This window comes from Solea solea, chromosome 1 (assembly GCF_958295425.1).
Source record: "Solea solea chromosome 1, fSolSol10.1, whole genome shotgun sequence".
Taxonomy (NCBI): domain Eukaryota; kingdom Metazoa; phylum Chordata; class Actinopteri; order Pleuronectiformes; family Soleidae; genus Solea; species Solea solea.
This window is the reverse complement of record NC_081134.1, coordinates 31,818,716-31,832,309: the sequence shown is the minus strand read 5'-3', so window position 1 is coordinate 31,832,309 and position 13,594 is coordinate 31,818,716. Positions and strand designations below refer to the sequence as shown.

At 42.2% G+C, this 13,594-nt stretch overlaps 1 protein-coding gene across 1 annotated transcript in view; it reads left to right on the top strand.

Moving 5' to 3' along the window:
* The window catches only part of c1h8orf34 (chromosome 1 C8orf34 homolog), a 68,867-nt gene extending 55,971 nt beyond the window's left edge, over positions 1-12,896 (top strand). The window contains exons 11-15 of the mRNA XM_058643063.1: positions 2,313-2,427; positions 6,134-6,624; positions 8,400-8,496; positions 11,621-11,659; positions 12,444-12,896. Coding sequence (XP_058499046.1) covers positions 2,313-2,427; positions 6,134-6,624; positions 8,400-8,496; positions 11,621-11,659; positions 12,444-12,451 — 750 coding nt within the window. The 3' untranslated portion in view covers positions 12,452-12,896. The remainder of the gene's footprint in view (positions 1-2,312; positions 2,428-6,133; positions 6,625-8,399; positions 8,497-11,620; positions 11,660-12,443) is intronic.
* Positions 12,897-13,594: the final 698 nt, after the last annotated feature.

Sequence of the window (13,594 nt, the reverse complement as noted above, 5' to 3'; positions counted from 1 at the left end):
ATATGGCCCTGATTACAGTGGTATATTTCCCTGTAGTGGACAGAGGAGCCTGAGGATCAGTAGCATCAGAAATAAATAATGCAGGATAGATTATTCATTCGCTTTTTAAAGATGGGAGGGTACAGCAGTTGATGAATAATTCACAACTTAATTTTAGGGAATTTAGCGGTGATAGATCGCTATTCTAGATCTTGTGATTAGTTACATTTCAAGACAGATTGCAGCAACAGAAGCATTGTTCTAGTAAAGCGAGACAAACAAAGTTGGACTTTAACTGAAAACACAAACACGTCCATGAAAAGTGTCAGAAGATTTGATGGAATAAATGCTCCGCCCACCTCTGTATGGCTGCTGTATACACACAAACTCTCCCAGTCAGGTCTGATAGTATTGCTTGACAGAGCCTGTTTTCAAATGAAGGACGCAGCACGCAAATAATCGCTTATGTTCACGACGGAGGCAGAATTATAGCGTTAGCAACAACAAAAAACGCACCAAAGTTACAGACTGCGTCTTTAAACAAGAGGCTCGACACAATGGGGACACGAAAACTATCCTCTGGGACCCCGTCTGTGGGACTGGACCAAGGTTATTATAGTATAGTTATGACTAAAATTTAAAAAAACATTTTCGTTAACTGAAATAAAACGATAACTAACTGAAAGTGAATTGTGTGTTTACAAAACTAACTAAGACTCACTAGAATTGTCGCTTAGTTTCCGTATTTGTAAATTTATTTCATACGTATTATCAATTTGTTTTAGTTTACGATGTGGGACATAAGGTTATGCAAGTTAAACATAATAATTTGTTATGTTGTTAGTAGTTCTGGTTGTTCATGTGTCCTAATACATTTTTAAAATGGCATCTTTTGTTGGGTTTTTATGATATATATAAAAACCCAACAATTTAAAGTATATTTAAAGTAAGAATCAACGACCTACGGCATCGCAATACATTTGACAATGAGCAGAATTTAAAACTTGGACACGTATTTATCAATAACCTACACTATATCATATCTTTTTAGTTGAATAAAGGTTATATTCAAGTGCATGTGGGGGGAACTTGAATCTGTTGGTGGCCTTGTTTGCCTGAGAAGACCCAGAGCTGGAGGGGGATGAGATGAAGTCATGCTGTTGGATTTGGGGGGTGGAGGGGAGGGGGGGATACCACCAAAGAGAGAGAGGGATAGAGGGGAATAGAGCTGGTGAGGGGATTCAGTTGTAACATTCAAGCCGCCACTCTGCTTTATGAGGGCTGTAATTAAGGATTGGCTTGTGGCAGCGTGGTTCCGTGAGCCAGTGAACGCCTCATGTATCTGACAGACACAGAGTTCAGTGCCGTAGACCCTGGGAATCCACTCCTGCTATTTTATCAGAGGATCGTTGCTTCACTTTGGAAAGAGCGCTGCGAATCTTGCAAATAATAAAAAATAAACTGCCAGTCTCGTCCCTCATTTGTCTGGAAGACTGTGCTGCGTGTACATCACCGGTTTCCCCCAAGCCCCGCTGTGTCAGCACTTTGTCAAGTCAACTCTGTGCCTCATTAAACGCTCAGTACATTAAATGATGTAAGTGTTGGCACCGGAGCGATCATAACTTATCTCGTACTGTAATGGAGGTGGAGTTGTATCTGACGAATTTTATTTTATCACCTGTGGAACTATTGTGTTCTGTGTGTCCATTGGATAAACAGGTCATGTGATCCGAGGAGTAAAAAGGAAGATTAATCACACGGCGAGTACAACAACTTGGCAAACCATGGTCTTTCCAAATCATACACACGGTGATTTTAACGTGGATTCTTGTGAGATCGTGTAGTGTATTGATGACACTTTGGGAAACTTCTTCCGAGGCCTGCGATCTTCTCTCTCTCTCTTCAGTTTTATACGACACCAATATCGTGTGCGGAAAAAAAGGCTGATTTATTGTTTTTTACTGTGCCACGTTTGCTGCTGACAGCCTCTTTTCCCACAGGCTAATGTGCATACAAGCTCCTATAGGTTTACTGAGAGTTATAGAAAAGAGTTTTTCTCTTGAACCACTACTGAAAGTCTCGTGTCCCACACTGACTGTGTGTGTGCACCGCTGCACCCTCGCCAGCTTTCATCTGCACTTGTTGTGGTTTCTTTTGTTTTTCCAAAGCCCATAAAAAGAATAATTGCCTCTTTTTTTCAGGAAGATATGGCCCAGATATTTCCAGCAAAACCTGAAATGAAAATTAAAAGTTAATTGAAGGGTCTCTCTCTTCTAATGTGACTTTCTCTCTCTCTGTGTGTGTGTGTGTGTGTGTGTGTGTCTTCTAACTAGCGTCAGGCTGTCTGGGAGACTGATCTGAAGGCAGTGAGAGGTGGGCACACAGGCCTGATACTGGGCGACGCCCTCTTTTCTAAGGAGCTGGAGAACATGGGCAAACAGCTCGCTGGTAGGTGTGTGTGTGTGTGTGTGTGTGTATTCCATGTGTATATATATGTATATATGTATATTTTTTCTTTATTGAAAATCTATGGCAGAGTATTAGGGCTACATGTAAAAAATTAAACAAAATAAAATAGCATGAATTCTGACTTTAAACTCAGAATTCTGACTTTAATCTAGGTATTCGGACTTTAATCTCAGAATTCAGACATTAATCTCAGAATTCTGATTTTTTCTTTAATCTCAGAATTCGGACTTTAATCTCAGAATTCATACTTTTGCTTTAATCTCAGAATACTGACTTTTTTCTTTTTAGGAAATTAGATTCTACTTTATTAGGACCAGGTTTTGGTCTCCATGAGCACTGCCGGTCTTGACAAAGTCAGTGTTTATGCCATGCAAAGGCCTGAGAGAGGTAACAAATACACACAAAAACAAAAACACACACACACATGAAAAACAAAGGGGCTCAGATAGTAGTTATGACAAGTGTGGGTGTGAGGGATTTTCTTGGTTAATTAAAAAGTGATTTTCCTGCTAAATGTTGTCAGGACTGAAAAAAAGAATTAAAATAAACACATTTCCACACAGCAGGAACTCATCTCGACTGCAACTTTGGCAGGTTCCCGTCGAGCTCCGCTGAGTCACTTGGAAGCAGTCGAGCTGCGCTCACTGTTCCGTCTGACACAATGGAATTTGCGCCGAGCGTCTTGGGGAACGGTTCGAGACTCATCTTCTGAGTGTGACGTGTGGGTGACTCACAGTCTGCGTCTGTTGTCATAATGATCGAATGTGTCTCCGCTTATGAGGCAGATGAAAGCCTGTGGTCGGCGGTCTGAGGGAACGTCGCCATTTGCCGTCATATGTCAACCACTTGTTTGTTAATGCATGTCCTCCCACTCTGTTTGACAGTGACACTGTGTTTTTAAGACCTCGTATACTGTACGTCAAACTTATTTGAAGCTTATCGTAGCACCGGTGATTATGGAGGCTCTAAAACAGAACCATTTGCCTTTAATAGCGCACTCACTTTCACCCTCAGTCGACTTGACTGAATATTCTGGGTGAGAGCTCCCACCAGGCGTTACAGTGCAGTTGTTTAACAAGCTAATTCAGCTCTTTCAAGCCTTTATTAGCTGCCCATACTTTTCCATGTTTGGAGCCAGAGCCTAACTTTTCACCTTACATCATTACCCAAATTATGTGGTTGTGCATGTGCTCCACGTCTCCCCCGCCTTTGTGGCACAATAAATCTAATTATTCTTTTCAATAAAATGTTTGATTTGGGTTTCACCTAAGTGAATATTTTGAACCCTTAAACCCTGAAAAATGCCTGTGCCATTGTTAATGTTATACATTACATTACATCTTAAAGATTCTGGCCGTTTAACAAAAAATATGTGCATCAATAGTGAATAAATACGGAAGAGTATTAGTGCCACGTGTAAAAAGATTTTTTGAAAGGAAGTAAAAAAAAAAAAACTGGTTAATTATAATGGTTGTGAATTTTGAGATTAAAGTTGGAATTCTGACTTTAATCTCAGAATTCTGACTTTTCCTCACAGTTCTGACTTTAATTTCAGAATTTTGAGACTTTCTTTATTGTCAGAATTCTGACTTTTTTCTCAGACTTCTGACTTTAATCTCAGACTTCTGACTTTAATCTCAGAATTCTGAAATTTTTTCTTTTTACTTTCAAGAAATGTCTTTGCATGTGGCCCTAATACTCTTCCGTAAATAAAGGCCTAAATGAAAGAAGGCGTCTTAAAATGCATCTATGATTGTACGCATGTATTGTTTTTATTTTATTCAGGAAGGCAATATATATTTTATTATTTTTGTAAGGCCCAAAGATGAAAGTGGAATTGTTTTTGTTTAGAGATGGGAATCAGTAAAGTTAGCATTAATTGTGAATGGTTGTGTAGCTTGCTATGTCCTTGTCCTCTCTCCTCTGAGCATGTGCAACTGCTGTCTGATCAAAGAGTTTAATAGATTAGATCTGTTTCCATTTTTTTTCCCCCTTTCTCTTGTTCTTCTTGTTACTTAACGACTGGATCAAAACACCATATGGATTTTGATGGCGCCTCTTTGATGTGTAGTCACTGTCACGATACATCAGTGTCCAATGTGAGATGATAATACTTCTTAGTTTACTACACGGAATTTCAAAATAAAGCTCTGCTCGTGACCGACGGGTCACTTGCTCATGGAAAAAAAGCAGCAGGTTTACAGTAAAATTCATGCCGTGTTTACCGCTCTGCTGATTAAATAACTTAAATTAAAAAGTCAACTTCGTGGGAAGAGCTGACTAATGAACACGTGTGTTTACAGTGCAATAATAACACCGGTCATGGATACAGTTGCGTGTGGTGGTGGAGGAGGAGGAGGAGGAGGAGGAGGAGGGCTGGAAAAATCATTGAATCACTTGCCCCTTCAGCAGGTCTTATGGTTATGATCTGGCTGTTTATACAGAGTATCACCCTGGAAAGAAGAAAAAAAAAGGATTCATGGCTTCTGTCATAACGTTATATACACTGCAGCACGAGAGCTGATGTATGATATAATGTGTGCACACACTATAGAGAGCTTGTTTTCATTGTGAGCTACAGCTTCAGGCCAAAGTGTGACCTGCATCTCTCTTATTACGGAGAGGAGGAACATGTGCAGAATGCAGGTGGTTGAACACAGGGGCAGGACAACTTGCAAAGGTCACCCACAGTATAATGAGCGCGGATTAAGCACAGAAATGGCAATCTGATTATGCATGTCGTAGATTTAGATGCATTCCTCGATGGATGGTTTACAAAAACAGTCTGGATTAGATTTCAACTCAAAGCTGCATGTAGATTGAGACTTGTACTGCTGTTGTTCTGCTTTGCATGCCGAACAGATATTTATCAGCGTAAAATAGAAGCATGTGTTTCACCAGTAACTCAAAAATAAGAAGGTCGAGGTTTGTGAAATTTTTGTCATGCTTCCTTTTGTGTTTTTTTTTTCTTTCTTTTACGTCACACGTTCAGTTTTCCCGAAATACTCGCCGCTGATGAGTCATTCCCCCAAATTATCCCACTCAAATGATTGTTGTGTTGTGAACTGCGATTGCCAAGACCCTGGAACCCAAAAGCAGAAAACACGGAAAAAATGACACAGATGTTGATCTGCAGGAGTTGGCAGTGTCACTTCTTTCATAAACAAGAAATGTTTTTGAGACTACCAGTGAGGCAAACAAATGTGTTTTTGTCAGGAATGGGGGGGGGGGGGGGGGGGGGGGGGCAACAACGTTACCAGGGCTGTTGCTGCTTACTGTATATCAACTTGGAACGCTCTCTGACAGAGGAAGTCGGATTCACCGCAATTTACGGGGTCTATAAATATTTTCATCATTGCCCAGAAGAAGGATTACAGCGAGCAGTCTCGCCCACTTTAATGCTCAGTAAAGTTTGTGAATCATCAGTCTTGTAGGACGCACATGAAACCTCCACAGCTTCTGAATATCCAACTCTGTCATGGAATATGTGTTTGCCAGAGTGAGAGTGATCTGGAGTTTATGATGCTGCATGCACAATGTCAAAATTCACTTCTGAATGTTCTCCTTTGAATGTGCAGGAAATTGAAATGAGGAGACTGCGCTGCCTCCCTAACTCAGACACTATATATGTAACTATCTTTCAGTGCCGACTTGAATTATCATCTTCTTCTTCTTTTCCCTCCAGAGGTTGAGAAGGATCTGGCCAAGCTGGCAGAGGTAGGGAAGATGACAAAGTGGAGCTCCAACAATCTGCACAGTAGCGCGCTCCACACTCCTCAGCGCCACAGAACACTGCCCGACACACTTCCTCTGCACAGTCTGGTCTCCAGGCCCCAGTCTCCAGCTGGCAGCCTCTCCGGCAAACCCTGCGGCGTGGGTCTCCCCTTACTCAGCCCCAAGCCCACGTCGCTGGTCATGGGTCGGACTCAATCTCCCAGCAACCCCGGGAGCAGGACTCAAACCCCGAGAACCCCCAGCAGGCCTCTGACCCCCAACAGTTTATTGACACGCTCCAACTTTAACCCTGGATCTCATAAAGAGGTGACCTTCAGGAGGTCAAGGAGTCGCCCCGTGACACCCACGTGTCAGCCCACACATACCCGACCGCTGCTCACCCCACCGGGACTCAGCACTACAGACAGCCTTGGTGCCAGCCTTCGGGCCTATCTGTCTGAGGTAAGACCCCAAAGTGATCCTCAAAAACCTCACTGTTCAGAAGAGAGGACATGGTTGGATCTTTGTCATAAGTCTCTTTATCAAAAATTGGGTTAAAGTAGTTCACTATCTCAGGATGAAGACAAAAAGAGTGAGAGATAATAACAGTTCTTCAAGATAAAATATCTTAATTGTATAAACTGTATCCAAGCAGAAGTGAAGAAAGTTGAGGAATAACAAGGTTTTCCTTTTGCTGAGCTGGTTTCTCCAGGCTGTAGTTTCATATTTAACGGGCAGACAGATGAGTGGTATAGATTTCATGTTGCTGTTGGCAAGTTATTTTCCAAAAATAAGTTGTGAAAAATGGAACTACTCCATTAATGGACACAGTAATGTCCGTTGGATACGGAGTGACATAAAGTTCTACATATGACTTTTTTAGGTGTTCCTTAACGTTTTAAGATTTATCCGGGTATAAAACGGATCAAGTGCGCACAGTGTGTAAATCAAAAAAAAAAGTAAAAAGTGTCGTAAAAAAGGTTGCGCCGCGGAGCCTTGAAAATCACTGCAGCTCCACTGTAATGTTTTAGTACGAGCGAGATGAGTGAACCCGTGAGTGTCGAGCGGGCTCGCTGCCCGAGTAAAGCTGGCTGTGGGACACGAGAGAGATTATGACAGAGCACATAATATCGCACATGTGCGCACGCCGCACGCTCTTAGTGTGGGGTTTGGTGCAGAGTGGTGGAGGTCTGTACAGTAGGATGTCATTTCATTGTGGAAAGATTTGTCTGGCATAGAATGCGGACTTTCACTTGGATTTCTTTCTTTCTTCTACTCCTTTCATGATCTACTTAGCAGCAGAGCTATTAAAACATGAAACCCCTTTGAAGGCTTTAGACCTGGCTGGCAGGAATGTTGCAGGCCCTCTGTGTACTCACATGTTGACACCTTTAGATTATCCCCCCCAACACCACAGAGCCCATGTGTAGAAGGATTAAAGCTCTGGAATATTGAGTGAAGGAATTTTTCACTTAACTTTTCACTAAAATACTTAAAGGTAGGGCTGGAGATCCTGGACAAAACCGTTGGAGCGGACTACATTTGGAATTTAAAGTCCAAGCCCCTTTCTTCAGACCAGATTCACGCACACTGCGCGGCATCGCTAACTTTCGGTAGTTTTCGGCGACGCTAACATTTTTGGATACTTGGAAAAGATACGAAAAACAACAAAAGATATAAAGTTTAACCTACCTGTCCAGTAGAAATATAGCCACCATGTCATCGCTTTGCAGTCCTTTCTGGGCGTTCAGTTGTCGCCGCCGTTCAAACGCAGCATCGATGCTCACTCTGGTCTTGGAAAAACGTCTTTCTTTGCGACCAACACCTGTTGTTGGCTCCCTTTTCTGTCATTGTTGGATTTACCAAGCTAGCATAAGCTAGCTTCATTTATGGTCCATTCAGTTAACGTCACAGGCTAACAGAGCTGCCATGTCATCACTTTGTGACAAATCAGCGCCCTTTCTTAGTTTGACTGATGCATCACGATCCAATTCATTCATTTGGACCGTTCCACTTTTGTGACATTAAGTGCATTCATTCGTTAGTTACAATCAGGGGGTGTGAGGAGGATTTTAAGCAATACAGTGAAGCCATAACTTTGCTGTTGATGCCACATCCCGGTATACGATGAAGATGAAGCTACAGTATTACCGTGCGTGTAGAACAGGTGGCTAAATAAAGCGACAAACTGAATAATACATAAATACACATTCCCAGTCTGTGTTTTTCTGTTTCAGGATGAGTTTTACCAGCAGTTGCAGGCCATCCGACAACCGTGGCATATCCCCAGTGACACAGACAGCGACATCCTGGAGACTCCTGAACAGGATAAGAGTAAGCGACCTACCTAGTGCTTACTGTCTTACCTTATCTACCGTCTCCTTATTCAGGTTCCCTTATTTAAATGGAGGGAACTTTCATTTTTAAGTTCATTTCCTTGTAGTTTCCCAAAGCTTGTCCACTGTTGCCCCCTCTAATGCGTTTACCGTATGTCTTTAAAACTGTACAGTCATTTTGTCACAGTGAATATCTGAGGCATTAAAGTGGCAATAGATCTATTAAAAAAAGTGAAGATTAATGTGCAAGTATTCGCTGTGAAATTCCCGAGGTGGAGCTCAAGGACCGACACATAAAAAGGCGTCCGAGTTGGGTGAAATCCTCGGGGGTATCGTAGGGGTGAGATGTTGTCATGTAAAGCTTCCTTTTTCTGGCACCGCGCACGAGAAATATATATCTATCAAGATCTAGTCAGATTCAGCCAGTCCTTTGCTAGAAAGTCATAAATCCATTGGTAGTAGTGGTCTGGCTGCGATACAGAAAAGCAGAATGCTCCAGCTTTGAATGTGACAGAATTAGATCAGACCTCCTCGAATGTTCTGCTCCATAAATCACATGAATGTAAATGGCATTATGGGCTGATTGTTAAGAGCTTTGCCAGAAAAGAAACTGAGAGTAGTTCTCAACTCAGTCAAGTCCCCTAATAAACTGTCAGATGTACTCTTTGTGCTTTTAACTTTGCCTTATATATTGTTTAATGTCTCATCATTGCTTGAAATGTTTAACTTTTACACTATAGTTGCACAACTTACTCATGAATAGGGTTCTTCTTTGGTCGATTGTGCGGGGTTTGGAGATTTTACTATTCTTATAGATAAAGTGTAGCCTCTGTTTTGTTTTATTTAACCTTTATTTAACCAGATAAAAGACCCGTTGAGATCAAGACCTCTTTCACAAGGGTGACCTGGCCAAGAAAGGCAGCAGCACTCGTCATATTTAATAAAAACAGGGAGATAACGGTAACAAAACAAACATTAAAATATAAAATATAAAGAGTGGAAAGCTCCCAGTGAAATAAAGGTTGATCGCTTTAGTTTAGTTTGAAAGGTATTCCAAGCAGAGGGAGCGAAGGCTGTATGGTGATTACATCTGTAGGGTTTATCACATTGGAAGCAGGAACATGCAAATTTCACAACACTAATATCCGTAGATCAGGAGAGAAGATACCGTGCATAACTTGTTATTTAGCCTAACAAAGTAGGGCTCATGGAGAGACAGGAAATGTTCACCCTCTGGGGAAAGCATAGGGAAATTATGACCAATTTGTAGTTGTACAGGCATGAAAGTGTAAGAGTTGTAAGAGTAAGACTTATCATCTGTTACGGGAGACCAACGTTGCCATATCTAGATCCTGCCACTTTGTTGCCAATGCTAATTCTGCTTTATTATTTACCCGTCCGTATCTGCAACTCAAATCAGGGAACTTTTTGATTTTAGGAATTCAGAAATTTCTGTCAACCAAACATCAAGCATGCAGATAGTTGTCACATGGAAAGATAACCCTCCCTCCCTCCCTCCTCCGCTTCCCCCCCCCAAAAAACAGTTGAGGGTCATTGTTTTGCCAAATGTGTATCTTGCAAAATAAACGGATAAATGCTCCTTCCTAATAGCCCCTGGGGGCCTGCTCTAAGCCTTGGCTCTAGTGATGGCATTTTGACAAAGGACATTTTGAATTGGAGATGGTTCAGACACAAGGAAAGAGAGAGAGGGGGGGGGGGGGGGGGGGGGGGCTGACAGAGAAAAAGAGACGTGACAAAGCATTTTCTGGTGTGAGAGAAGGCCCACAAGGCTGCAATCTGCTTTGTATGTGGGAATGTGAAAGTTTGTGTTTAACATGTGAGTGATTTTATTAGTCTCTAAAGACATTCTAATTGTTTAGATTGCATTTTGGCAGCTGAACGCTTCACTTGGACGACTAAGATTTAGAAACGTCTACAAACAGAAAGTTTCCATTGCTTTAGCTCATTAGTCGGACATTTTTGTCTGAGGTGAATTCCACAGCTCCTGGCAGGAGAAGGTGAGAAAACAGGTCTGTTTGACACTTTTTAATCGCAGCCAGTTTTGTGCTGTAATTAAGCAGCAAGATTCTCTCTCACATACCTGTAATGTGCGCGTGACCATGAATGTCACTTCATTAGCGCCGCGACTTCGTCGTCTTCCCACAACAGATGTGTGTGAGCCTCAGCCTAGTGTGGTGAGAGGAAAAGAAATCCATAGGTATTTCCTGTTATTCTATAAACTTCCACAGTGAGATAACCACACACACCGCAGTGGAGATGAAAGAAGACTTTTCGTTTTCTAACGCTGTGCCCATCTCATTTAGCAGACTAATGAGTTCAATATAAACATTTACATTTGATAAGCTCGGAAAAACGCCACGTTTGACAGCTTCAAATGATGAAAAACAACAAGTGGCTTCAGCTTAATGACGGGCTTATTGGCTCTCATACATCAGATAAATCCGATCTTTTGTCTACAGTGTTCACTGAGAGAGATAACTTTGGTTATTTTGTATGCAGAGATAACGACGTAGCCTTCAAACACAGGCGCAGGGGGGGAAAACGGAGGTGCGTGATCTCGCTCTCCAAACAAACTCCCCGTCAACTCCTTCCGTGGCACTAGAGGAACATGGCGAAGGGAAAGGGAGACTGGCATATATGTTGTCGCGTTCCCGACTTGTGCGGTTTTGTACATCAACCGTGTGTTGCGTCAAGAGTGACGCAAAAAGACAAGAATGCCAGAATGTTCAGACTCAGACGCTCACGTCTGTAGAAAACTGATTCGAATCGCATCCAAATGTGGTTTGAATCAGATGTGATGACGCTTTCTTTGCTGTCAGGACTGGATATGCAAATGCATAAGGATTTTTTTCTGGCAGTTCAGCATGAAAGTCTTGCCTTGCTGTTTTTTTTTTTTTTGCCTACCAACTCCTTTAAAGATCAGATATGGATGAACTTTATTTTTAGTCCTTAAAGCAGATGCTTGGCTCTTTATCTTTCACTCGTGTTGATTGAGTCTTTGTTCTGACCTGGTTGCCGGCCATTCCTGCATATTATGGCGTAGATATATCCCACAAAACATCAAAAATGTCTGTGACATTTTCTGTCTTTTGTTTTCACAGGTGGTGCACGAGACGCCAATAAGAGATCGGTGTTTTCAGGTGAGACTCTGAGCAAACACGCAGAATCCCCTCCATCCCACAGCAACTCTCACAGATTTCTACTTTTAGTAGAGGGAGCCTGGCGTCTGCCGGTGACCTCATTCGTCGAGGCACAAACATGTTGCCTCAGTAACTACCACTGGGTGACCTACCGTGAAAGCCTCCACCTTCATTTATGGTCCATTCAATTAACGTCACAGGCTAAATGGAGGGCACCGTGGTTCTGATGTGTGATTGGTGGAGGCCGGCCATGTGTGGAGACATCAGCGCCCGCTGCCCAGTTCCATTAAGTCACTTGGGTTCTGAGTTTACACGCAGCAGACAGCGTCAAATCTCAGCGTCAACATTTGGGAGAAGGAGAAAGTCTGTCTGGTTTGAGGTTGTCTGCGGTTCTCCTTCTTGTGGCTCCTTAGGTGCCCACAGTTCCCAGTGTCAGTGTGCCAGTCTGGAGGGAGATCTGAGAGCAGGCTGCTGCTGCTGCTTGGCTATCAGCGAGTCCCAGAGCGTTGCCGTGGTAACCAAACTCAAAGCTCGCTGCTGCTTAAGTCACCCCAATCACTGCTCTCCCAGAACTTATTATGAAATATGGTCGTTGGAACCTTCGCTGGGCAGCACCAGGCCTCATTTTTCCACTTCATGTTTGCCCATGACATGTTCAAATATTAAATGGCTGTTTCATAGTAATTGCCCCAGTTATTATTCTTATTAGTGGTTAAATGTGTCTGATTCTGGTTTCTGGGAGACTGATGTTTTTGTCTTTCTTTTTTTTTCTTTCTTTTCACAGGCCTATAGTGACGGAGACCAGAGACGCTGATTGAAACTATTATGCAAAACCTACTGGACATTTTGAATATAATATGTGTATCGAGACGATTATTTTTCTAATTCACATGAATGAAAAAAAGATTGTATACTTTTTTTCACAGATATTTCATATAAATTGTACGGTCAACTGTATGATAAGATGTGGAAAAAAAAGAGGGTGAATTCAGAGTATGAAATACGACGTTTATTTTTGTTTGCTCTATAGCATGCTAATAAACTTCCATGTGGAGTCTAGAGACACGTGCATTTTGTTGTTGACAGAGGCCGAGTGCATACTATAATGTGCGGGCAGCACACCCAAGTTCAGCAGATGCACTGTTAAAAAAAAAGACCTAGTGTTTTTCAAGTAATACGCAACTCACGGAAGGAATACAAGGAATGCTGTTATGTCAATTAAAAATGATTTGGTGCACATGCTCCCCTCTCTTCTGTTTCTGTGCTTCATTTTTGTATATAAGCAGTGAAGTTGCACTGTGGTGCTAACAGAGACACAGAAGTCTGTCCTGTGTGTGCTTGCCTGGGCATGTTCTGGTCAAACTGTGGTCGTCTGAAGGTTACACATGCAACGTCAGCACCAGAAACACACACACACACTCGCCACCCTGACACAGCCTGATGCCTCCTATTCGAGCCCTACTACTGTATGTTTTGTGGTGTGGTGAACTCTGCCACAGCAACTTCTCAATCTGAAGTCTTATTTCTCTGAAGGTGATTCGTGATAAAGTTTGTTGGAATGGGACGTGTTTCTAAAAGATCTCTGGAGGAATTTGAGAACATGGCTTGATCGAGTATATCACTATAAACAATATTTTCCCGTCCTATTTTATTTTCCATTTTCAGGAGTTCAGGGCATGATTCTCAGTCTCGTTTCGTGTCCCGCGGATCAGCGGCACGCTAACTCAGTTTATACTATCAATATTTGCCTTTGAGGTCATGTGTCTCCTCCAGTCTTGCCGTTGTTATGTCAGCATAATGTCAAGGCACGAGGACTTCAATTACAGCCAAAGATGTGATACAAGGACGGGGCTCTGGTGCCTGTCCTCCCTCTGTATCTGGAAATGTTTTTGTTATTGTTCCAAATGCGATCATAATTATTAATTGAATGCTTCA